A 26,985-nucleotide genomic window follows, 5' to 3' on the forward strand; every position below is an offset into this window, starting at 1 on the left:
TATGATTCTTCAGATCTTGATTTTGATCAATATAAGAGAGAAGGGATAGGTTCATATTTATGTTGTCCTCATATGTTTCAGGAAGTGCTGGACACTTCCATATACATACTCCATAAACTCTCATTATACCTTTTCAATTGTAGATACTGAAACTGCTTTTCAGTAAGGTAACATAAGTCTACATTGTGAGTGTAGGGGATGGCCAAAGTTTAAATCTATGACTGTCTGACCTTATACAGTTTTTTTCACTATCTCAATACAGAAAGACAGAGCTAGGCACTAAGCATAAGTACAGAGTCAAGACCACTGGTCCTCTCATTGGTTGGTGGGGTTTTGATTGGTCAGTGTCTTTGCTTTATGTATTAATAAATCTTTGACATACCACATCTGTGTATTCTCAAAATATACTATCATTTGAAATTAGCAGGTTAGAAATTAATATGATTAAAAGGCTGAAAAAGTAATGTACAGCATATGGAGAAGCATTTTCTTTTTCTTCCTGGTTCTTTCATCTTGTTAAGTTAAAAGCTGAGAAAAACTTAAGATCAGTGATCTAGAAGACAAAGGGTCACTATAAAGAAAATGTGACCTGCTATTTTCTAGCTTGAAAATAGAAGAGGAAGTTGTGTTAAGTCTTAACAGAGAGATTTAGGTGAGGACATCTTAACATAAGTATTTTTAGACACAAATAGCTTTCTAAGGAAAATGTTGAGTACCCTTGCATGGAAATATTTAACCGTAAGAAAGATATTCGTTTTTTTGACATTTCTTACAGTAAAACTATATTTCTGCTTAGGGACGGGAGAAATACTAGAAGTAGTTTCCAGGCACATAATTTTATAACATGAATAACTCTTGTACTTTAACTTGAAATTGCTTGAAATGACCTTGAAACCTGTGCTAGCTCTATTTTCTTTCAATTCTGCTTCTTTTATCATCATGATATTTCTTTCTTATCATAAAAATAAAAATCAATAACTGAATACAGCATAAAGGTAAAATTAGATGCAATGAACATCAAGGGAAAGTGGTACATTTAGTGAATAATGACCAAAAATAAGAGTGAAACATCCTTCACTTACAAAGGTATTGGAAAATTTCATACACTGACCAAATCAAAGGCTTACATGGAAGACCAGTATATGAACTAAGATTGAGATGACTTATGATTTGGAAGTGGTCAACTAATCCCAGTTTTCATTAGCTAACTCCCAACCTATATTTAAACTAGGAGACATATAGTTCCAGTTAAAATAAACTTAGAGATTTGCTAGCATTTTTTTGAGTAAATGTATTTAAAAGTATATTTGCAAGTTTTTATGCTTCCTAATTACTCTAGAAAATTCAAAATTTATCTTCTTAAGGAGAGAAGAGCATAATCTCTTTCAGCAGTAATCAATTAATGTCATCAATATTATTAATCAACCATCTTAATCTGCTTAATAACCTCATTTTCTTAGTTCAGTTGAAACACTTTTAAGTCAACCGCTGAGACAGTTTTAAATCCATATACAGAAAGATATGTATCCAGCCTTTCTGAAAGTGTCAGATTTAATACCAGATACTCAGTGATATTCAATAAATATGAACTGATGAACTGATGATCATTTTTAATTGTTAACAAGCATCTAATAAAACATCATGTCATTTGTGTTTTTTTAAACACCTAAGGTACTTTTTAATGTTCATTTATTTATTTTGAGAGAGAAAGGGAGAGAGCATGAGCAGGGGAAGTACAGAGAGAGCAGGAGAAAGAGAATCCCAAGCTGACTCCATTACTGTCAGCACAGAGCCAGACACAGGACTCAATCTCATGAGTGGTGAGATTATGACCTGAGTCAAAATCAAGAGTTGGAGGCTTAACCAACTGAGCCACATGGAGGCTTTGAACCTTTTCCTTTTTCTTTTTTTTTCTTTTTTTAAAACATTTATTCATTTTTGAGAGAGAGAGAGAGCGCGCACATGAGCAAGTGGAAGAGGGGCAGAGAGAAAGAAAGACACAGAATCTGTAACAGGCTCTAGGCTTTGAGCTGTCAGCACAGAGCCCGATGCAGGGCTTTAACCCACAAGCAGTGAGATCATGACCTGAGACAAAGTCGGACGCTTAACTGATTGAGCCACCCAGGCACCCCAAGAATCTTTTTCTTCAAAGGGTTCATACACACTCTCCAAAGAGTCAAATAAAAAATAAATAATAAGTTATTTGCCACCCACGTTCTCCCAAAGTCTAAGTTTTTATAAATAATCACAAAATATTATTAACAAGAAAAAATTATTTTGAGGAGTTTACAGAATTTAGGATATTTGCCACAAACACATGTGATGAATTGAAGTCAGATGGCAAACAATTTACCAGCATCATGAACCATTTTTCTTTTTCTTTTTTTTAATTGTATTTATTTATTTTGAGAGAGAAAGAGAGAGAGAGAGAGGGACAGCATGAGTGGGGAAGGAAGAAAGAGGGAGAGAGAGAATCCAAAGCAGGTTCCGTACTGTTAGCACACAGCTTGATGCAAGGCTTCAACTCATGTATCAGGAGATCATGACCAGAGTCTGAGTCAACAGTCAGATGCTTAACCAACTGAGCCACCAGGAGGCCCTGAACCTTTTTCTTAAAAGGGTTGATACACACTCTTAAAAGAGTCAAATAAATAATAAATAATAAATTATTCCTCCTTTTTGGTGTTTGGATAAACCAGGATATCCATGGTTTATTCATATCAATTGAAAAATTAAAGACTAAAACCAAAAGCAGAATTTTTCTCTAAGTACTCCTTAAAATACCATAGTATATTCTTAAAGTGTGGTCCATGGACCAGTAGCCTCCTCAGCATCTGAGAGCTTATTAGAAATGCAGACTCTCAGGCTCCACCCCAAACCTAATGAATCAGAACCTGCATTCCAGCAAAATTCCCAAATGATTCATAAGCACATCAAAGTTTGGTCTAAGTATGTGTATGTCACTCCCTAACTTCGAACTCACCAACCATTCATAGAACACAAGTGTTACTATGGAGTGACACTTAGTTATATATTCCAATAACCTCAGATTAATTCTTTTAATGTTAATCCAAAGATATATAAAGTACAAGTTTAGAAAAACAAGACACGCTTACAAAATAATTCTAGATAAATAAAGTTACTAGCTACTAACCTTAAGCTATTATATTTAAAAAACAGGTTTTAAAATTATTTTATTTTGATTATACTTATCAAAAACTTTCTACCACAATATTATATCTTTTAGTAATATGCCTATCAAATAATTTCTTTTATTGCTGCATGACAGTGTTGTAGGAACTCAATATTTATTAAAATAAAAACTTTATATGCATAGCTTATTTTATGCATCACAAGTTAAATTCATGTATACTTCATATTTGTTTGGATGCATTTATACTATATAAATGCTTGTTTGCATTTATACTATGTAAATGATACATGAATACTATGTATTTATGGTTTGTTACTACTTACAATTTTGCTCTATTGCTTCTAAAAATTTTTTTCATATTTATCAGCAAAAGTATGTCTACCTGACATTATCTTCAGGTCAAACTAAGGCAAATGTGTTTTCCTGCAAATCTAACTTGGTGTTTACTTAATTCCGAGTTTTTTCTTTTCTAGCTTTTCTTACTTCAATAATTTTAATTAAGGTTATTTATCATATTTTCCTGTTTTCCACACTCTGATCACGTTTTTGTTTCTTTAATCGACCTTATTGGGAAGATGTTTAAGCACAAAGATTGTGTTAGTAATTGAAAATCTGCAGAAATTTTATGCAAGGACACTTTAGAAGTTCTAAATGGCAGAATGTCTCAGAATCTGAATATAAAAAGGAGACATATTTATTTTAGTTTGAACAGCAAGCAAAGTGATCACACATTTTTTTGCCTACCTCAAACAGATCATGTTTAGCTGACATGACTCTGGGTTCCATGAAATTAATCTCTGACCTGATTTTTTTTTAACTGCTGCAGTGTCAGTTTTCTATTAATAGGCTCTTATCCAGCGGAAAATGTACATACCTTCCTGGTGTGTACAAACATAGGCAGGTGAAGGATACCCATTCCAAAGAAGGGCAAGATGTCCTCGTTTAAGAACTAAGGTAGCGTTTTGAAGAAGTTCACTTTATAATCATCCAAAGACAGTGTGGACAACATGTATTATATATTGTGTGTTGGTGACTAGATAAATATACAAATGTTACTGAATATAGAACAAATCACAACTTGTTTTGGAAATGTTCATAATATTGAATGTAAGCAGACTAACTATAGAGATATTAAGAAGGAATAAATAAATATTGCATGAACTACAACCCTCTTTCCTAAGATTTGCAATTATCCATTGGTGAGAAAGACAAACCAAATGAGGTGTCTCTCTAACTTCCCTTATTTTAATGGGAAAAATGTTACCTACTAGTTTATTGGATGGAAATTCAGTACACATTTCTGCAGAAAGAATAATCTAGTTAATTATTAATATATTGTTAATTGTCCCAATAAAGAGCTATGTGATCTTGAAAATGAGACTTCTTCTTAGTCTCAGGTTTCTTATATAAAAGGGAGACTTATTTATTTTACTTAAAAAGTGACTTATATAAAAGCATCCTGTGGAAAATAAATTTTCAATTATTCTATATCAATTTTATACATGTCCTCTGAAAATTTGTCTCTTAGGGTATAAGATAGACTTAAAGTAATCAGAGAGGCAATGGCATAGTAGTTTTCTACTGTCAACATAACAAATAACCACAAGCTTGATGGCTCGAAATAACGTGAATTTATATCTTACAGTTCTGTGACTCAGAAGTCCACCATAGGCCTCAAGGGCCTGAAATCAAAGTTTCTGCAAGGCTACATTCCTTTCTGGGGGGGTCCAGGAGTGAATCAGTCTCCCTGCCCTTTCCAGACTCCGCAGGCTACTGTGTCCCTCGGCTGATGGCCTCTTACCCCATCTTTGAAGCCGGTCACATCCTGACATCACATCTCCCTCTAAACACAACCCAGAACATCCTCCACTTTTAAAGACTCATGTTAAGTCACTCATATAATCCAGGATAATCTCTCCATCTCTAGGCACTTAATCACACCTGTAAATTTCTTTTTGCCATGTAAGATAACATATCCACAGATTCTGAGGAATGAGGCATGAATATCCCAGAGAATCACTATTCTATATACCATAACTAATATTCCTTCTATTCTTTTTATCATTTTTTTAAAGTTTATTTATTTAGTTTGAGAGAGAGAAAGTAGAGGAGAGGAATCAAAGGGCAGAGAGAGAATCCTAAGCATGCTCCATGATGTCAGCTCGGGGACTGACATGGGGCTTAATCCCACAAACCGTGAGATCATGACCTAAGCCAAAGTCAAGAGTTGGATGTTCAACTGACTGAGCCACCCAGGTTTCCCTCTCTCTATTCTTTATCAGTCAATACACATTATGTGAGCAATGCTGTATGCAGGGTGTTGCTTAGGACTTCTCTGTATTCTGTGGAGATCTTACAAATTTAAATTCCTTGGCTTACAACCAAGACAAATTTAATCACACTAACCCTCACAAAAAATGCCCATCCACATTTGGAGAATCTCCAACTAAGATTTAATTGAGAATTTTTTCAGTGAATCTTTTGACAGCAGGAATTTTTTTTCCTCTTTCTCTCCCTCTTCTCTTCCTTCTCTTCTTTCTTCCACTCCTTCTTTCTTCTTCTTCCTCCTCTTCCTTCTACTTCTTCCTCTTCCTCTTTTTTTTCTCCTCTTCTTCTCTTACTTTTTATTCTTCCTCTTCTTCTTCTTTTTTCAATTAACATATCTCCAGTGACTAGAACACTTTTATGAGAGTTAACATTCCTTAAATATTTTTGACTAAAGTAATGAAGATGTGGGTAAATGAATGATAAAGTTGTAGAAATGTAACAATTTTTTAATTGACTAACATGTTGAATCTGGCTGAAGCAACTGTACAATGAATAAGTTACCATTAGTCAATAGGTGGTATAGTACTATAGACTTAATTTGGTAGTCATGTGGAGGATGGATTAGAGGTCAGGAAAGTACATGAATGCTTATAGTGGTAGTGTATTTTATTACTTACAGTTATAGTGTAGCAGTTATGTGTTGCTGCTTAATAAAACATTATATAACCTAGTGGCCTAAAACTGATATAATCACTTATTTTGCTCAGAGATATGCAATTTATGTAGAGTTCAGCAGGCACGATTTGTCTTTGCTCCACAAGTATCGCCTAGGGTGGCTCGCCTGGGGACTGCAGGATCCATTTTCAAGATGGCTCACTCACACGGCTGAAAAGCTGGTGCTGGCTGTTGACTGGGAGCTCAGCTGGGTGTATCAGCCAAGGGCCTTGTTTCTCTCATTATGGTTCTCCCTACAGGGTGCTTAAACTTCTTATAGCATGTTTTAAAAGTAAACATCCCAATAGAGCAAGACAGACATGCCTGGCATTTTTATGATCCATCATTTTTATTATATTTTATCTGTTGAGGTGATCAGATGAGTCTCTCTAGATTCAAGAGGAGGAAAAATAGACTTCACTTCTCAGTGAAAAAAGAGTCAAGATCACATTATGAGAAGAGAATATGGAGTGGGAAATATTGTCACTGTTGTTTGTTTAAAATGCAATGTGTCACATACAGGGATACAAATATGAAATGATAGGAGTTTAAATTAAAGCAGAAACAGTGGGAATAAGGAGGTAAATATGGAATCAATAAGTGAGGAATCTAAAAGTTACAGAATGAGCAAATAGGAAAAAGACAAAATTCAAGAGGGCCAGAGGAATAATTGATTGGGAAAGAGTTAATGACTTTCTGTTGAGCTCCTGGCCTCCATACACCTTCATCCAATAATATTTGTTGAAAAATCTCTTTTATACACCAGATTATGCTGAAACTAAATGTCAATTTTTGAGTTGCTGCCTGTGCAGTCTCATATAGGGGTCATTACACATTGAGGTTTATTTCTTTATCTTCCAGAAGTCCTTACAATTCAATTAATTCTCTCCTTGATTTCCCAAATACTCATTTTATTTTATATATCTTATAGGGATACATCGATTTCTTCTGCAAAACAAACTAGGGCACTTCTAGTAGATGGCCATTGACGTCACACTTTCTCTATGTTTTTCAATTAGATTTAAATGACAATATATACTACCAAATTTGAGTGAATAAAATATTTTCTTCATGCTGAAATCACATTTTAATACAGAGCATAGAGCCATGAAATAAAATACACATATATGATAGAATCAGAGAATATTAAAACTAGAAAGAAGAAAAATGACCATAGTTCTTATGAACATATAAAAGCCCCTCAATTTAAAAAATTCAAATGGATAAATAAATTATGACAATCATACAGTGCAATACTGTGCAGCAAGAATAACATGATCTACATACAACAAAATAGATGAGTCTTACAAACAGAGTGTTAAATTAATGCAGCAAGCATTATGCACAGAATAATGCATGCTGTGTGCGTCCATTTATAGAAAGAACAAACTTGGCCAAACTAAACTTATCATTTATAGATGTGGAGGTCATAAACCTATAAAGCAAAGTAGGAAAATTGTTATGAAAAATCAGAATAGTTGTTCCCTGTGGAGAAAGGGTTAGAGAAAGAGGAATCTTGATTGGAAAGCAAAACCAAATTAGAATCAGTAGGTGGGTAACAAATGGGAATATTCTTCAGAGGTGATGGAAACATTGTTTTCCGACCTGGATATTGGTTATATGGTTATCAACTTCATTATTGTTTAGTAAATGATATATAAATATATACGATTTATGCAGCTCCGATGTGCCTGTTTTTTCCAAAAAGCTTTTTTAGTATTTTAAAAAACTGTGATGATGCATACTATTTTTTTAATACTGAACCGATGAGGTGGCTGGTCTCTTGAAAACCAAGTGGGACACTGTTATTAAAAAATTGCCACAGTTAACGATTTTTTTTCACTTAGAGTTCTTGTACATTCTGGCTTCTCATTCAGTGTTACCTAACAATTTAATTTTAAGTAAGTTCCTACAATATTGGAAAACATATTTGTTATGTTGGTAGGGTTGCAAGCAATCGAAGAAACATTGGAAGTATTTTATGCAGACATGCAGTGTTCAATATGTCATAATATAAGGTGACTATGAAATAAGGACATGTAATCCACTCTCAAGTTTATTATTTAGCTTCTGTAATATTGTATGAGAGGCAATTTTGCAAAGTACTGTCTTTCAGTTTATGTATCAGAGTTGTTTCCACCTGTGCCTCTCTTCAAATTATGCTGTCACTTCTCAACTCATTAGCTCAAGGACACAAAAAATAAGCCATCACCTTTCACCAATTTTTCCCCAGGGGAAATTGTGTCATTCCATTGGACTTGTGAATCCCTTTGCCCCGCACTACCCTAAAATTATCATCATTTTTCCCCCTTCCTACTACAGAATTTTAAGTGCAAATCAAGACAGCCAAATATAATTATTTTCAGTAAGAATTTCATTCTATACCAAATAACTTTCAAATCATTGAAACAAATGGCATATTAACTATAGTAACTCTTAGTTGGTAACTGAGTGGAGAATATTAAAAAAAACCTTCTTGCTAATCCAAATCCCTTATATTGGCCTAAAAGAATCTTCTATGTAGAACTGGAAGGTAACTAAGCCAGCAGTTTCTCAGAGTTGAGTACTTTAATCCTACCTCCTTCACAACCATTAGAACTTTTGCTCATCTTTGCTTTAGGTTCTTGTTGGTTGCTAACTGGGGTGCAGTTAGTATCCCCATTGGAAGATGTCTGTAGTTGTTTGTGGAGTCAAAATGATGGTGAGGGCTGCTACTATATGCTAACTATCCTGCAATGTCTTGGAAACATTTGACTAATTCTCCAGCCCCAAATGCCAATAGAGGATATCTCCTCCAGCTTTGATCCTCTCACATAGATCATGAAACCATGATATTAGAAAAACTATATTAAATAATTGTTGCTAAATATATTAACCTTTAACTTCTAGGATCTAAGGATGTTGGTAAAAACATAATTCTTCGATTTTCCTTTATGCTCCTGTTCTTTCATTTTGAAATATCCTTCAAGTTATTTCTTTTCAAATATTTATTTATTCTGACAGAGGGAGAGTGAGTGGGGAAGAGGCAGAGAGAGAGGGAGAGAGAGAATCCCAAGTAGGCTCCACGCTGTCAGCCCAGAGCCTGACCAGGGCTTGAACTCACAAACTGTGAGATCATGACCTCAGCCGAAATCAAGAGTTGGACACTTAACCAACTGAGCTACCCAGGCACCTCCCTTAGTATCCTGCAAGTTTTAACTTAAGTTCTACTCTTTTATAATTATCTCTGATCAACCATGTCCAATTATTCTCCTGCTTCTCAGATTTTCCTTGACAATCATACCTCAAGACACTTGATTTCATTGTTACACAATAATTTGTACTCTAGTTATTTCATATGTGTAAATGATGTCTACATTAAACTTGAGTGATGAGAAACCCAGGAAACTATCTCATAATTTTTACATATAATTTTATCTGTACTTCTCTTAGGCAACTTAGAACTGACAGCCTTCTCTCATATAGTTATTTACACAATTATCTCATCTTCCCTTGAGGGCCAGTTTACTATATATTTCACATTTCATCCACAGACTTAAAACAATTACTGGCCAAAGCAACTACTTGAAATGTATATACTTCATAAGTGGATGAATATCTTTGAGTGTGTCAGCAGCTTTGCCCCTTTCTGTCCATAACTGAATGACAGAGTAAAGGGAAAAAGATAAGTATACCATGTTCCAAAACACCTGGTTATTGAGATCCTATGTCACTCAAAGACAGGCACCCAGGTTGTATTATGGTTATAACAAGTCAATTCTAGTCAAGACCTCCAAGGTTTTCAAATTCAAAGACTAGGAAGAAACTGAATAGTAAACCTGGTCTACTTCATTCAAGAGATAAGCAAAACTTCCTGATACCTGTCAAAGATATTATTTCTAATATAACTCCTTCAGTCACTATGAGCAAAGTGTTCTCTAAAGAGATTTCTGCTGACTTATTGCTTAAATCTAGCCATTTCTCCTACCCTAGGTACTTCCTTGTCATGTCTTCTAAACCTTGGACTAAAGCTCATGTCTCTTCATTCTTTCTTTGATGAAGGCCTTTCCCTAGTACCTCAAAAACCCTCTTGCCTTGTCTCAGGGCTTAATGCAGTGCCTTTATAGGACACCATCACAGGAACTGGCCTATAACACTAATTTTCATAGTACTTAGAACAACAGTGACACAACACTAGTTTTTAACAGCTGATTTCTCATTATTAACCTGAGGAAAGTCATTTAGTAGGCACTTGTCTGACAGTATTATTTAATTTTTTTTCATGAATTGGAAATAGGGCTCCAAAAATAGCTCAAGTAGAGTATTTGGGGACCCAGGACAGCAATGGACATACAAATACTGGAAGCACACTCACTTCTAAGGGCCAAAAACTAGAGACTATAACAAACTACTAGTTCAAACTAAATCATGAAAGTAAGACATTATCCTTTTTGATGATATAGCAATAGGGTGCCTTAACAAAACTAGAGCGTTTAAACCAGGATTTTTATCCAGTTTCTTAGCCAGGTAACTCTGTACCTTGATCATCCTAGGGTCTCATCCCACAGACCACAAATTCTCACCTATCCCTTAACTCTTTTTCCTTCATCTCTTCATTGATCAAACATATTCCTGATCTCCATACTTTGGCCAGCCATTTCATGTCCCAACAATGACATGTGCACTGAAAATTATCAGAGTGAAGAATAGGACACTCAATCATTCTAAAGTTATTTTTTAAGCAAGTTTCAATGTGTGCTCACTGATCATAAGATTTATGAACAATAGCCTGATTTTGTCAACTAAATTAAACACTCATCATTCATAAATCCAAACTGGAGTTTTATATTTTTAAATCTGTTCAGTCTTTATTCTAATGATTATTTTCTGCCCTTTCTTGCTTGTTTTTCAATCTACTACATCAGAATCAGGGACTTTGTATTGTTTCACTCCATGTCCCTATTGTCTGGTATTCAGCTCGGGACATAATAGGTTGTAAAATATTAACAACAACTGAAGTTCTGACATGACCTCCTGCCTTATAAACCTAATTACAGGTTGGTAATTAATACCACAGAGTCTATAATTCTGTTATATTTCAAACGGATGTATTTTCTTTGTTTGCTTTTCTGTAAAAGCAATGCCTAATGCTTCTGCATATTTAAATTCACAAACTTGGCATTTCACCATACTGTGGTAACTTTTAGAGTTTACACCACATTCTTTTCCCCCTGGGGCAATTTTACATAAGTAAAATAAGAATAACAATGATTAAAAATAAGAGCTCAGGCACTAGAGGTCAAAGAAATGTCGCTTTATAATTACCATTTTTGTCTTGTTGTTATATCAAATGTCTACCACGGACAGAAAATTCTCTGAGTCATATGATGGTTTTATTTTAGCAAGCAACAATAAATTTTCCAGGTAAATCTTGCTAAAAATGTTTTGAAAGTATGAAGAGGTAGAAATGATTCTCTCATATCCATAAGCTCACTAATTCCTTAAGTTGTATATATGATGTGTATATTATAGTAAGAGCTCTTTCTTTTTTTTTCCGCAGCATTTCAGTAACCTGTGTCCGGGAGAGGAGGAGGAAACTGCAAACGAGTAGCAATGATAAAAACCAGTCTCTAACAGCAAGTTTTAGCCTCATGTTCCTTAGTAAAAAGCAGGTTGCTGAACATAAATTATCATTGTTCTTCTAGATTAAAAGATTGTGTCTTTAAGTGAAGACCACGTACCCCAGCCGTTGCCACAGATATCAAATTAGAATCTATATGAACCATACATAGTTAAATGTAACATGAAGTACATCATAAATGAGATGGACTCCGTGGTTTGTGAGGAAACATCTCATTTACATACCAGAGGATCTCTCAGAATCGTAAATTCCATGTGCTTTTGACAGCTTGACTTCAGGCACAGAGATGTGGAGATGTTTGATGTTTAGAGAGCATAACTTGTACAGAGAGAAGCAGGACTTTATTCATTACACATTTGCCAAGGATATTCTTTTTAACTTCCTTTGAAAATGGAAAATACTATCTTTTTGGACCAGAAAGTTCATCGATCTCTGCTTAACCCTCCCTTGGGGCAATACATGTTCATGTGACACTCAAATAGGCACTTCCTATGAGAAATTATTCATGGCACTCATATAATTCAGAGAAAATGGGAATTTGGGATGCAAAACTTAACTTTGCTAGATCTTCCTAGAACTCTAAGTTGAACAGAATCTAAACTCCATAAACTAGGAATTATTGTATTATGTTAATGCATGGTTTCCAGATAAAGGTTTTCCTCTATTTTCCCTTTTTAAATATATTGCTTTGAATAATATACATTTAAAAGAATATGAAACATTTTGCTAAAGTGTTTCTTTTTATTTGAAGGAAGAAAAGAATAATGATTTAAACTCTATAACTGTAAAACCAAAAGCTTAACTGGAAAATCTATGTATGCATTCTTTTTTTTTCACATTGATATATTCAACCCAAAGGTCAATATGGAATGCTTCAGAATTGCTTAGTTGCACCATTTTATGTTTCTCTCATATTAAATATTGTTAACTGATTAAAAATTAATGCAAACAGCATTGAAGGCTTTAAGTCTCTAAGGATTCCTCAGCCTTTAGAATAATAGCTGAATAGGCTCAATTCATTTTTGCATTGTAAAAGTAGCATGGTTTTTAAATCAGAGTCACAGTGATGGTCAAAAACAAAAAGGAAAAAATTATGAAGCATTTAAACTGCGAAACAGAACATCTTCCATGGGTACTGTGTGCTTAAAACGTGATAGAACAAAAGTATCACTTTACAAATAATAGCAAAAGCTAAAACAAAAAACTTCTTAACGGTACCCAGCAAAGGCTGACGCTAAAAAGATACATTTTCTGTATCTGAAAGTATTCTTCTGGCCTATTATTTGGTCCCTCATCCTCCGCAGTGTATGGTTAAGTAGTGGGACTAGTGCTTGAACCCAGATTTCTGACTTAAACTCCATGCACATTGTACTCTACCACACTGCCTTTAATTACTTTAATGATGCCTTCTCTCAGCTCTGCACTCCTTTATGTCTCTGACTTCCAATGAATTATGTCACCCACTGGTTTTCACAATTTGCTTTTCTTCTCTTTTCCTAAATTCAACTTGAGCAGGAAAGAAGATTGAGAAGTTTAAGAATCAGACTGATCAGGCGTACGGGATATCTTCCTTTTTTAGCCGTCACGTTTCTGTAATATTTTTAAACAGATATTCATGGAAGACTTGTTCCTTAATACCTTTAATATCCATTTACAATGTTTCTGACCACAGCATTTTTTAGAACTATTTTTCTGTGCCTCATATTGACTTCTTATTTTTTAATTTCTTCTCAGGCTTTCACATGGACCATCTGGAAAATGATCTGTTACTAAGTAAGATGTCTAAGTAATGTCGCTAATAATTTTGAGAAATGATATGAAACTAACCTCCAAATTCCCACATCACAATATATATTTAAAAACATTGCTTCCTTTTCTGCTATTATAAATGCAATGTACATGTCTGGATTTCTTTAATATAAGCATATTTGGTTTCCATTTCAATAATAGCAGACTGTTAACTTAGACTATAACTTGTACTTACAAATAAAGTTGGTTGTCAGTGGTTTCACTAACCCATGTATATAACTAAAAGTAAATTTTACTAAAAGAATTTACTAAATACACCAGCACTGTTCTTTTATTTCCCCTCGTTCTTTATTAAGGAAAGGCTTGAATGTTCACAATAGTAGACTATTATAATGAAACCCCATGTACCCATTATCCATCTCAATATAATCAAGTCACAGCCAATCTTATGCCACACACAACCCATTGACGTTCCTCTATGGAATATTATTTGGAAGGAAGTTTCAAGCATTGTGTCATCTCATTCATACATATTTGTGTTTTTTTAATGTTTTATTTATTTTTGAGAGACAGAGAGAGACAGCATGAGCAAGGGAAGGTCAGAGAGAAAGCGAGACACAGAATCTGAAGCAGGCTCCAGGCTCTGAGCTAGCTGTCCACACAGAGCCCGACGCGGGGCTTGATCCCACGAACCACGAGATCATGACCTGGGCCGAAGCCAACTTAACCGACTGAGCCACCCAGGGGCCCCTCATTTATACATATTTGAATATGTATCCCCAAATACTATAAGAAGTTTTGAAACATAGCCACAATATGGTCATCCCACTAAAGGTAATCATTATTACCATCAAACATTCAAAGTGTGTGGAATTTCCAATTATTTCACTGAAATTTCTTAAGTTTGAATCATGATCCAGTAATTGTACACATTATGATGGGTTGCTCTATTTTCACATTTGTTTTTATAGGTTTCTTTGGCATCTCTTTTTGTTTCTAGTAACGTATCTGAAGGAATTGTGTTGTTTGCACTGCAGAAGTTCCCATATCCTGGATCTTGCTAACTGCCTGCTATGGTGTAGTTTTTGCATACTCCTCATCCATCTATTACTTGGAAATTGGAGATGGTGTTCCTTTCACTGTTTTTCATTTGTTTCTCTTTATTTGAGTGGCTTTGTTTTTTCTTTATTTGTCTTTGTTTTTCAATCTGAGGAGTCAGTTCTAGCTCTCATTTTAATGGTTGGTTAGGTTTTGCCTTATATTTTCCTAAGAGTTTGTCTTTCTGTGGCTTCCAGACTTTTATCTATTGGTTCTTGCATTGTCTCCACCCTCCAATCTATACATAAACAAGCCTTTTCATGTAACTGTGCCTCTTATGAACATGCTCCTCCTCCAAATATATTGCCTGGTCAATGTCAATTTTGAACTAAAAGTGATATTCTGTAAGTGGCATATTACTTTTTTTTTGAACAGGAGTACATAATTTGGAAGTTATTAGATATTGAACCTAGTGCTTCATCTTCTTCCTCTTCCTCCCAACCCACATCATCTCTACTTGGGTCAAAATAGCCACTCTTGATTTTGGCAAAGATAAGCACAAATACATAGGCTGGATCTCCTCCTGCTTTTAGTTTCACCATCTGTTGTTCTAGGTGATATAACTCATGTGCACAGTTAATTAGTCTGGCTGTGAATTCTTGATCTTTTTTCTTGAGAACAACAATTGGCACTCAGGTGCTATCTAATCTGTTGAAACAGTGCATTGTGCATAAAAAATTACCATTTTTGCTCTAAATTTTGAACATCCAATCCTCCCACAGGTTCGTTACATGGTTGAGCTAATAGTGAGAAAACAATCCCATACTTAGTACAATAAACTATCTCCTGAATCCTGAAGTTATATAATAGTTTAGAAGTTGAGAATTTGACACAAATTCTTTTATTTTTTATAAGAATTTTCCTTAACTAAGTATTGTAGTAAATTATAAATTAATTATAAATAGGATCTCTATCAACTTGATCCTATTACATAAAATTTATACTTTCCTATATTTTGAAGGCCCTTGGACCCATTATATAAATCATAACACATAATTAGTATATTACTTACTTGGCAATTTGAAAACATTACATATTTCATCAGCTTTTTAAAAGGTCTCTGTTTTCAACAAAGCTATGAAGAATAAACTATACTTTAAAAAGGATTAACTGTACTTCATTATTAAAAGTACTTAAAAGGTAGTTTTACATCATGCTATATGCTTTCAAATAGATGCTGAAATATTGTTGAAAGTTCACATGAAACTCGGGGGCACTAACTCTGGCACTTATCTAGGAATAACCAAGCCTCTGGAAAGAAGGTAGAAGGCTATTTATAGTCCTTAGCCCTGGCACTCTTTGACTATGATCCAGTCTGTGGCCTTATTGAACCTGCTCAACCTAGCATGGGCCATATCAGAATAGGGGCATAGAGTAGGTCCCCATGAACCTCCAAAGTAACACCAGGCTAACAGTCTCACACAGCAAGAAGTATTCAGCATAACTCAGGTTACAGACCTGGATGCGAATCCTGACTACACTATATACAGCTGTGTAAATTCAGGTGAATTTCTAACCTCTCTAAACCTCAGATTCTTATTCTATAAATAGCAATAATAAAAGTATCTATCTCAGTTAAATTGAAGACTCAATGATCATATAACAAACTTCATACATTGCTTGACATTTAGTGTCTTCTAAATAAATGTAAAATATTATTATAATTACTTTTATTAATTCATCTCATTCAAAATGTCATTTCCCTAAGATCCTTTGGCTTTCAACTTTGGCCTAGTTCTTCTTTTTTTGCTCTGTACCTGAAACACAATTCTATATTTAGTATTACTTCCTTCATTCTGTCAGATGAGGTAATCCAGCTTGGACTATGCAGGGAAAATCTATGTATAAAGAACTTAAATTTCTTAAGTTTACGAAGATTCTTAATAAAGGTTCTTAATAAGGTTCTTAATAAAAGGTTAATGAAGGTTCTTAATAAAACTTAAAGTTTACTGACATGTTCTGCACTGTAGTTGAATAAGCATTGAGATAAGCCATAGGAGACATGAACTGTGTCTTCAGACTTTTTCTAATCATCAGTGGCCATGGGAGAGTGGTATAATCTGTAAGAGCCTCAGGTTTCCACAAATTCAGGTCAGGTCAGTAAACTACAGCTCCGCAAGGGGCGACACTAGCTCTAACCTTCATAAGTGCTACGTGATGTTTGCTTGCTTTGTGATAAATGGATGGGAAGAGTAATCAGTAGATGCCCGAGGCTACTGGTGCAGTACTCACATTTTAGAAATGTGCCCAAAAGTGGACACAGAAGAAATACAGCAGATGAGTCAAAAGACCATTCTAGGCTAAGGGAAGATGTACCAAAGTTCTGTACAGAAGTATACCTCTTATAAAAGACTAAAAGAAGGCTATTATGGCCAGGGCACGAAAAAGTGAGAATCATGAAGACAAGTTGAAAAGTGTGTAGGAGAGAAGTGTGCAGAAAGCTCTGGATAACCACAGAGAATGACTGAAGTGTCAACCTTAACATTTAGACTCTTTGAGCTGACAGTCTAATTTTCATTTGAGAAATATGATTAATAAATCATTCCAGAAAAGGAAAAAAGTACATAAGTGGTGTTCAAATTACATAGATCCTAAGAACTGCAGAGGCCAGGCAGCAGGAAATGACCATCACTAGATAGTGTTTTTACACTTTAATTTATTACTAATTCAATGATTTTTATGGGAGACTCCAAGTGGTCTTACAAAAATCCTACAGATGCTATACATGGAGAAGACAGAAGCAAAAGTTCTATTTAGTAATTAAGAATTCTCCCATAAAAACATTATGAATGAAGTGCAAAGGTCTACAAAGAATAATCCACAGGCAAACCAAAAATGCATTGGTCAAGTGACCTCCTGAAACAGTTGGAAGCCCACATCCCATACATAGGGAAGGAAACACATTCATAGGTATCTTTTCAAAAGAAAAATTTTAATGCTTATTTTTGAGAGAGACAGAAAGACAGAGCATGAGTGGGGAAGGGGCAGAGCAAGGGAGATAGAATCTGAAGCAGATTCCAGGCTCTGAGCTGTCAGCACAGAACCTGACACAGGGCTCAAACTTACAGACCGCGAGCGAGATCATGACCTGAGCTGAAGTCAGATCCTTAACCGACCAAACCAACCAGGAACCCCATAGGTATCTTAATAACTTGTGCAGGGCAAAATAAGAAGTTATTATAGATAGCTCTCTTTAAGACAAACTAAAGGCCACATGATACACAATATCTAAGGAATAGGAAAAAATGCTATTTATATTTAGTTAGCAAATTCTGAACTAAAATTAGTAAAGAGTAAACCTGATATTCCTTAAAAAAAGAAAAAACACAAACTAGATCTGAGGGAACTGGCTTCTAATCTTGGCAATGCTGTAGTCTTGAGCAAGTCACTGAACATCTGAGTTACAGTTTCTATTTCTGCAAAATGGAGATAATAACGCCTACTTAATTGAATTGCATGAAGTTTAAATAAGAAAATACACATAACATCCTAAGCAAAATACCTGATACACAAAAATCTGCAGTAATTGTTTTTATTAGCTTGGGGTGCCAGACTAAATTTCTCAGTGGAAGACACAAGTAAGACATTTCTTCTTATAAATATTGACTAAAAATCTCCAACTCTAAAATCACTGTGTGTCCATAATAATGTCACCACGAAGAGTCAAAACCACATGTTCTATTTTTCAGTTGTCTGATTAAAAACAAACCAGAACAGCATTCAACTTGGAAGCTGATGAGAGCACCACCTGTCTGATTTTCTTACAGCTGTCAGAGCAAATTTTAGATCCACCTCCTAGATTTTTACCCCAACTAGAACTGGGTTGTGTCTGTATTTAAAATCCTTTAGTTGTTTTAAAGGGTCCTTTTACCATAAGAAATATAAATATTTTTATATATTTACATACTTCATATATTTATATATAGGTGAAACTATTGCTACCATGGTTGAATAATTAAAAAGTATATTTTAGTTAGGGCATAAATCTTTTCAGAATAAGCACTGAAGCAAAATATTTACTTTAATAGAAAGATAGAGTTCATCATGTAAAGAGACACGAGTATGTGAAAAGAATCAGAATTTGAACTGCTTTATTTTAAAATCATATTGATCTATATTTTGTGCATTTCCAAACCTTGTCTCTGACTATCTACCAATAGTTAAATATATTCAAGTTTTGTGGGAGCACTTACATCTTAAATTGTACATAAGTCATATATACATGTGTGTGCATATTTATACACTGAAATTAGAAAGGAAAAACAAATTTAAGATTTGCATTTTAAAATATCATAAAGCAAAAGTACTCAAAATCATTTTCCACAGTTAAATATTAAATGCAACAGTTTAAGTTCATCGTGGCCTCTATCCTTTAAAGCCCTGTATTTTGCAAGGTTAGATATTAGCCATAATGTTGTATGACCATAGCTATTTATAGAGGTGCGGGTGACAATTGGTACTTACTGGGCCTTTTGGCATAGCACACAACAGTTTCCACATGCAAAATTTCAGAGAAGCCCCTTCTCTCCCCCAACACACAGATCTCTCAGCCTCTCAGCACCCAAATCCACTTCTCCAATCCCATATAGAATCACTGATTAAGAAAGTATCTAAAAGCAACATTTAGGTCTACACATTGATGGTCAATGTCACTATCGATTTCCACCTTTTTTCCTAGTTGGTACTATTGGAAAATGGTAGCAATACCTTCAGCAGTGATCTCAGTCATGGTGGTTGGAGAAAGGAAAAGGCAGGCGAAAAGTTCCAGTCAAGTGGCACTTTGCAGAACACTTTAAGATTTGAGAACTCTGATAGGGGGTTCTGTGTGAAAACGTGAGGGCTCTTCGTTTTCCTGGCTGTTTCTGCTGCTCCTTTGTTGTCCTGTTGAACTTTGTCTCTTCTCTGCAGAGTTCTCCCCCTGGAAACAACCTGAGCCCTTTCCAAGCTGCACTTGTGGCTCAGGCAGAAGTATCAGCTTCGAACAAAAATAGCCTCATTTCCCTAGGACGCTTCAGCACTTTTTTTTTCTTTTTGGCACTCTAGGGGAACACACACACACACACACACACACACACACACACACACACCAGCTCTCCAGCCCCAAAGGAAGATAGACAAAAAAACAAAACAAAATAAAACTAGAAAGTACTGTCTAAACCCCCACAGTTTCCCTAAGATAATTACAGATCTTGGGGTCTATGTCAGAAAACATGAAATAAAGAGTCGAAAGTAATCTTATCTGTGATAGCTCAGATTTATTCTTAGTGCCCTTCATGCTCAGAACATTCCTCTTCCCTTATTTGGTGTGGGGAGGGTCCTGTAACATCTACCAGAGGCAAAGGGGAGGGTAGTCTTTAGTCATTTTCCCCAAGTTGATTCCCTATTGATCTAAATCACTTAGCAAGTGCAGATACTTACATAGGGCCATGCGTAAACTCACAAACTATTAAATCCTGAAGCTTTCTTGTAGGGGCTTAAGATTTTCCAAACACTGGCCAATAAGAAATAAATAATGTGATGTTATAGTGACATGTGAGACCTGATGAATTACTAGATTTTTATATTCTCTTTAATTTCTTACTGAAGACAAAATATCTGAATTTTTAATCTATGGAGTAAAAAAAGGGGGGGAAAGTGACATAAATTTTAAAAATCTACGGCCAACATTTTAGTAAAAGATTTCAACCTTTCCCTACCTCAACTACAAGAAAATAGAAGAAAAAAAGATCAGAGCAGCTAACAATTAACCAAATGGGCTGATTAGCATTTCACCTTCCCATGCCTAGACAGGTGTTAATGAGCGGAGAAATATTCAATAGTTGGTAGTAGAAAGGGGAAGGAGAATCAAAGGGCATTGATAATCACAAACTGTAGCCAATTTGAATAATCAAGGGGTGACTATACTTATCTTTTATTTTATTCTCATATTCAACCTAATAAGTGTTTGTAGTTTCAACTTTTAGCCTAAACTCGCTGCCTATGGTTGTCAGAATCTCTTTGATTTGTAAGGGACTTCAGAGATCATAAAGCAAAGTCATATATGTTGTCTTTAATGTTTGAGACTCAGAAGAAAGCTACAACAGTTATTTCCATAGAAAATTACACCCTCCACCCGCCAAGTCAACACTTTTGTATTTGCTGCCTCAATTCCTCGCACGTAGGAAGTGTTCGTATACTTGCAGAATAAGTAAGGAAGCAATCTTAATTTACAAAAGAGGAAATAATTCCAGGCAATGCTCACAATTTTATAAACGATTCTGTGCCCAGGACGGGGCCTACAGGGGTTTGACTATGAGTTTGATACTTGTCCCTCCAGAGGGGAGGCTTTGTTGCAGACTCTACCCTTTGCAGATACTGAAAGATACTACAGATTAGGTCACCGGCAGGTGGAAGGATGCAAACTCCTCTTGGCCCCCTCCTAGAGCACAGAGTTGGTGCTTGCTTTCTAAGATGGGGAGGAGGTAGCCTAAAAGCAGACCTGTCCTCACTTTACCTCCAAAGGCATCTCCATTCAATAGCACCACAGTGCTTCCAAATTTAAGAAAACCGAGCACTACCCATCTCCATTTGTCAGTCACTTTCAGAGACTTCCACTGTGCCTACCTGAAAAAACAATAATTCTGTGTGCAATTTATTAAGAATTTACATGGGCCAGGGCCTAAATAAAAGTAGCTAGCTTGAAGTAGGAATAAATCACAATTACAAACTCCTACTTAATAAGAAGTTGAAATAAAAATATAGAGTAAGAATACTAAATTCCTAGTGATTGATGTTACTCTTAAATTCCCAATCACTAATTTCCTGCAATACATGCTAGAAGGAGAAGAGAAGTAAAAACATATTCTAGCAAATATACATGTTTGCAAGATAATAAGTTTTTTTTAAATCTATCTGTTGGATGAGCCAATGAATCTTATTAGACATTAAGAAAGCAGTATATTTCTTAGTATATTTTTCATTTGAAAAGTTATTACAACTTTCAAGTTATTTTAAATTAATGAGATCTATCTTTGAGTTTCAGGTGGAACTCTCTGAAGCTTTCGAAAAGCAAGCAACTGACATTTTTCTAAAGGTAAACACCCTATTCTTCAGGACACCCAAAGGGGGAAAAAACATTACAAACAATATATTTGACTTTCATTCATCTTTTTTGCCTTTATTTCTTCATTTGAAAGAGATTTTTATTTTAAAAGAGACCTTACCAGTTCATTGGGCTCTTTTAAGATGACCTGAAAGTGTGGCTCTCTCTTCTCTTTATCAGCTTCCTGGGTCAGCACAGGTTGATTTATCCTAGGTTTGCATACAGGAATAACTGTTCACTGACCTGCTCTCAATAAATCAATGGTAATCCATGCCAGTTTGTTCTCCTTTTAAATGTTCCATTTAGTCCAAGCTACCCCTCCAACTTGATTATACTGGACGCCACCTGTTGTGATTTTCACTAGGTGTGCTAAATATTCAAATTATTAGACAAAAATATTTTTCCTGAGGGCAACATTTAAAAAAAATCTGGCTGCTCTGTCAGCTCTTATCATGAGCTAAAAATCAGTAAGACATTACATTACATTTGGCTGTGAACAAGATATGATTACTGAATTTCAGAATGCAAAAGACTCACAAGGCAAACAAAATTTTGATGATTTTTGGTTTCCACCAAAAAAATCATAAAATAAAGTGAAGATTTTTAAAAATCATTTTAAGACCATACTACATTATTTGTTCTGCACCAATGTGTTTTTGTGTATGTGTGTTTTATAAAGTAGTAAGAAGGTTAAGAATAAGTAGTTATTTACTATCAGTCACCTATTTCTCAAGGTTGAAGATATTAGAAAGAAAGCAGAATTTATGGTTATTTCTCAAGATCTTCTATTTCTTAATTTATGGATACAAACAGCATATATGTGAATAAGCTATACAGGAATTCACGAAAAATAAAAATAAAATAATAAAGAATTTATAAAATATTTTACTCTTAACCAGGCTGTAGGTAAACCTGTGAGACACTTAATTGGGTTATAAGTGCTTTGTACTTGGATCCTAACAAAATAATAGGTATCACTTTTATGTAAACTTAAATTTTCAGGTTTATTTTAATAAGAGACAAAGATAATCCACTAAATGGTTTTGAAAAAAAGGGGAAGAGTAGGGGACAGCGTGTCATAATGTAAGAACGTTTTATATATGAGCTAACATAATGCAAGCTACTATTTCACTGCCGTGGTTGAAGTAGCTTACCAGGATGAATATACAAACAAGAAACTCTTTACTTTTAGCTTTGTAGGTGAAAAAACTTGGCAAAAACAACCTAAATACAGAAAGAATAAATATTGGCTTTTTAAACCTTACAAAAAGAAATATAGAAGACATTAAGAACACCAAATATGAACTTAGGAACCATTTGAGTGTATTTGCTTTCATCTGACCTTGAAATCCCATCACATGACCTAGAAATTCCACAGAAGCTCTCTCATGATAAACTCAATCTTCAGAATCACAAGAAAAGTCTCAATTGAACTCTTAGTTCATTAATCTTACTTCATCTCAGTACTGCTGTTCACTTCATTTTAAATTATTTTGTGTTCTATTTGTGGCATGAAAAATCTCATTACATCCTCATTATTTTCTCTACATGGCCTGTGCTCATTTCTTTAACCAAAGGTGGAAAGTCTTTCCATAGGTTTGGCTTACCATCTGATTATTTAGAAACTGTGCAATCCAGCTCGTTTCAAATGACAGAAGGCATTCCAGGGCAATTAAAAACTTTCCTCTCTTTAACTCTGACTCATGAATAGCTGAGTCTCCAATATCAGGCTTCTTCCCTCACACACATTTGACATTGTCAAACATTCTCTCAGAAATTTGCCTACGTCAATGCAGTCTTCAATTAACAAAGGCAGTGGATGCCTCTTCCTTCTCAAGGATCTATTCTCTGAACTTCTGGCTTCTGTCCACTACACTGTCCTCTTTATAAGGATCTGCCATATCCTCTAGTAGGTGGTCGTGTGGAATCCATAATTTGCATTATTGCCTTCTGCTGTGCAGTCTATTACATATGACCTTCAATCGATAGTCTTAGTTGATATTCAAAAGCTATTTTTCATTTATGTTTTTCACTTTCTTATAAAAGAAAAAAAACAAAAGCATATATTTTTTATAAAAGATAGTATCTGCTAACTAGTTGATAGATACACATTTCTTTTTCTCTAAAAATAATTTAAATGAATATTTCCATTTGCTAATTTGGATAAAATTTACATCATTTTTTTTTTTTACATTTTGATTTTTTTCATTATCAACAATGTTATCTGTTATATCTGGTTTATCATTACTGCATACCAACTAGAGTCACTTACTTTCTGAACTTACTTATAAATAACTTGAACTCATTATTCCACTGCTCAATAAATACATATATTAATTATCTCTTTACTCTGCTCTCAGGACTAAGCCCAGTTCTAGTGATGGATTTTGTCCTCAAAGTCTAATAAGTCCTCAGAGTCTAACAAGAGAATGAAAACGATAACATCAAACATTATAAAGAAATGTAAAAAGTTCTCTAGTAAAATAAACACTATGAATTGTTTCAAAGACAGAACTTGATGCAATAGGAAAGGCTTTAAGAGGAAGGGAATGCTGAAGTTGGGTCTTGAAGTATAAGAAGTTACCTAAATAAAGAGATTGAGCATGTACATCTCAGGTAGAAGGACAACCCAGAAAAACAGCTCAAAAAATTATAATGAAAAAAAAAATTATAATGACTTAAGCATAATTAACTTCAAATACATCAGTAAGATTTGGTCAAAGTGTGCTTGGAAGGCAGCTACAGAAGAAACAAGAATAAAAAAGAGCCAGATACTTAAGTGTCTTACAATCTATCCTAAGGTATTTGGATTTAACACTAATTTAGAATGACATTGAAGTGTTTTAGGCAAAAATATGAAATGATCAAATTTGCCATTTAGAAATACTTAATTCAACAACAAAGTGATCATTGCAGTTTTTGTAAGATAATTTCAGGGAGCATAAGAAATAGAGGCCAGATTACAGAATGTGGAGCAAATGAGAGATCATAAAATGAAATAACCCAAAACATGCTTCAAGGAAGCTTACATGAAAAGCAAAGAAGTGAGATGATTAACAATTAGAAGGGGATGCAGCGTAAAGTAGGATATATTTTTTTAAAGATCAAAGATGCTTGATCATGTTTATTATTTAAGGGAAGGGATACAGAAACAAGGGAAGAAAGATTAATGATATAGGAGAGAGAAAAGATAAGGAATATAAAGAAAGCTTTAAGCAGATGAAAGGATAAAATTAGAGCTCATGTGGAGAGTACGTTTACAGAGAAAACAAATTTTTAGTAAAATGATAAGAATTAAGTTTGCAACAAATATAGACAGTTTTTGAGTTGTGAAAGGGGAGGTTTAGAGGAATTAATGCCCGATGGCATTATTTTCTCTAAGAGTCAATGTCATCTGCTACAAACAAAAGTCTAAAAGTTAAAATGACATCTAGAAGAGAGTTCTAAAGGTTTCAAAAACTGAAGAGACAAAAAAGAGAGGCAGCATCTTAAGAATTGCAAAGTTCTACTGAGAAGCCTGCTGGGCTAAGATCTTTAAGTTAGATCATAGGTTATAGCAACAAATCCAGATATTTATTAGTCAGTCATAAAAGAAGTAAAAGCAAAATGAAGTCCAAATACACATGTTAAACAAAATGAAAACTTACATCCCTATCAGGCTCCCAGTCCAGGAATGTATTCCCGGTTACTGAGCAGGTATTCTTCATAGGGCCATTTAGAGACCCATGAAAATGGCAGCTCTGCCATCTTTACATGGCTTCCTAAATTGTTCTGGTCATTGTCACTCCAGCCAACAAAATGGGGAAAGGCTTGCAAGGATGTATGGGTCAAGCCTGGAAGTGACATGGAATACTGCTGGATCTCTTTCACTGTGAGAACTTGACTCTAGGTCATACTGAACTTACAGTGGTAGGACTGGGGCTGGCAGTGACATCCTACTAAAACCTTGCTACTAGGAATGAAATCTCCCCATAGCTGTGTTAATAGACTGAACATTGGCGCAGACTAAAAGCTCTGGGCAAAGTGGTCTTCAAGAAAAGTTTTAGCTAAACTTCAACCAATGCAAGGATATAGGAAGAACAGTGCAGAGATGACTGTTTGAGAGAAAATGCGTGATCTAAATGGCTTGTATTTTAAGTACTGTCTAAGGATTACAGTCATATTTATAAATCAATCTTTTTGCATTCAGAATGTGGATTACCCTTAACTTCTAAACACGTGAAGAGTACAACATCTTATGAATATTTATGTGAATGAATAACAAAGACATACCTACCAAGAATTAAAGCATTTCGAGAGATTGGGTATGAGGGCATTTGACTTACATTTTTATAAGCAGTTTTAAGCATCTGTTTATCCAAATATCTTCTCTCTGTCTGTCTTCTTTTATTTAAGGAGGGGAGTATACAACCACCTGAATGTACCCCTGCAGAGTATTTCATCAATTCAAATTAAAGATGTATTTTACAGTTGTCACTGATATATGACTTTGAGAATATGAACTGCAGTATAAATGTTAAATGTTCCCATCCTCATGAAAATCACATTTCACCTCAGAGCTGTGTCTGGTTTTGCTATTCATTATTCATTTGAAGTCAGAGTTTCCATTTTCAATATTATAATTAATTTGAATATTATTAAATGTTGTCACAACTGGCAGATTGTCACTTTCCTTGACCTCCTAGCATGTATCTGCTCTTATTTTAAATACTTTCTTTTTTTTTCTTAATCTCCTTCAAAGCAAAACAGAACCATTTGCTCTATGTCTCTAAAAATTCCTCTTAACAAAATAGATCTGTTCCTCTTTCCTCAATCCTAACTCTTTTATTTAACAGGAGTTATTTTCTGTCTTACACGCCCCCAACAGTGTCAGCCTGACTACCTGAAAGCCAATGCATGTAGGATTTGCATTAGGAAAAAAAAAATCTGTGTTTTGTCAACTCTACATCCCACACAGAAATCATGGGTCTAACTTTAGAATAGAAATTCAAACCAATATAAGTGGCACTTCATGCTGGGAACAAATTGGAGTTGTGAAAGACACTTGGGATTTAAATTCATGTTGTCTTGGCATGGCCAATAAGTAGAGTAGATGGTTGGTTGGATATGAAGAATAATGTAGAAAGTGACCTCATCCCAAAATGTATCACCCAGTGGGGAAGCCTGTTGTACACAAATCAAAGGCTTAGTCTTATCATTTAGAAATTGAACCTGAAAATTTTCTACCAAAAGGCAAACAGCATTTGGAACACAAGATTAGGTTAGTGATTAGGTGGTACATCCCCATCATAGTCACAAAAG

At 34.8% G+C, this 26,985-nt stretch overlaps 1 protein-coding gene and 1 pseudogene across 1 annotated transcript in view; one reads left to right on the plus strand and one right to left on the minus strand.

Annotated features, from left to right (window-relative positions):
- Nucleotides 1-11,820, plus strand: part of LOC115296393 — a 31,585-nt pseudogene extending 19,765 nt beyond the window's left edge.
- Nucleotides 1-19,555, minus strand: part of TRDN (triadin) — a 112,680-nt gene extending 93,125 nt beyond the window's left edge. Inside the window, exon 1 of the mRNA XM_029944600.1 lies at nucleotides 19,311-19,555. Within this exon, the coding sequence (XP_029800460.1) occupies nucleotides 19,311-19,332 (22 nt within the window). The 5' untranslated portion in view covers nucleotides 19,333-19,555. The remainder of the gene's footprint in view (nucleotides 1-19,310) is intronic.
- Between the last annotated feature and the right edge of the window lie 7,430 nt (nucleotides 19,556-26,985).

The sequence above is a fragment of the Suricata suricatta genome, chromosome 7, assembly GCF_006229205.1.
Source record: "Suricata suricatta isolate VVHF042 chromosome 7, meerkat_22Aug2017_6uvM2_HiC, whole genome shotgun sequence".
In the NCBI taxonomy this organism is placed as follows: domain Eukaryota; kingdom Metazoa; phylum Chordata; class Mammalia; order Carnivora; family Herpestidae; genus Suricata; species Suricata suricatta.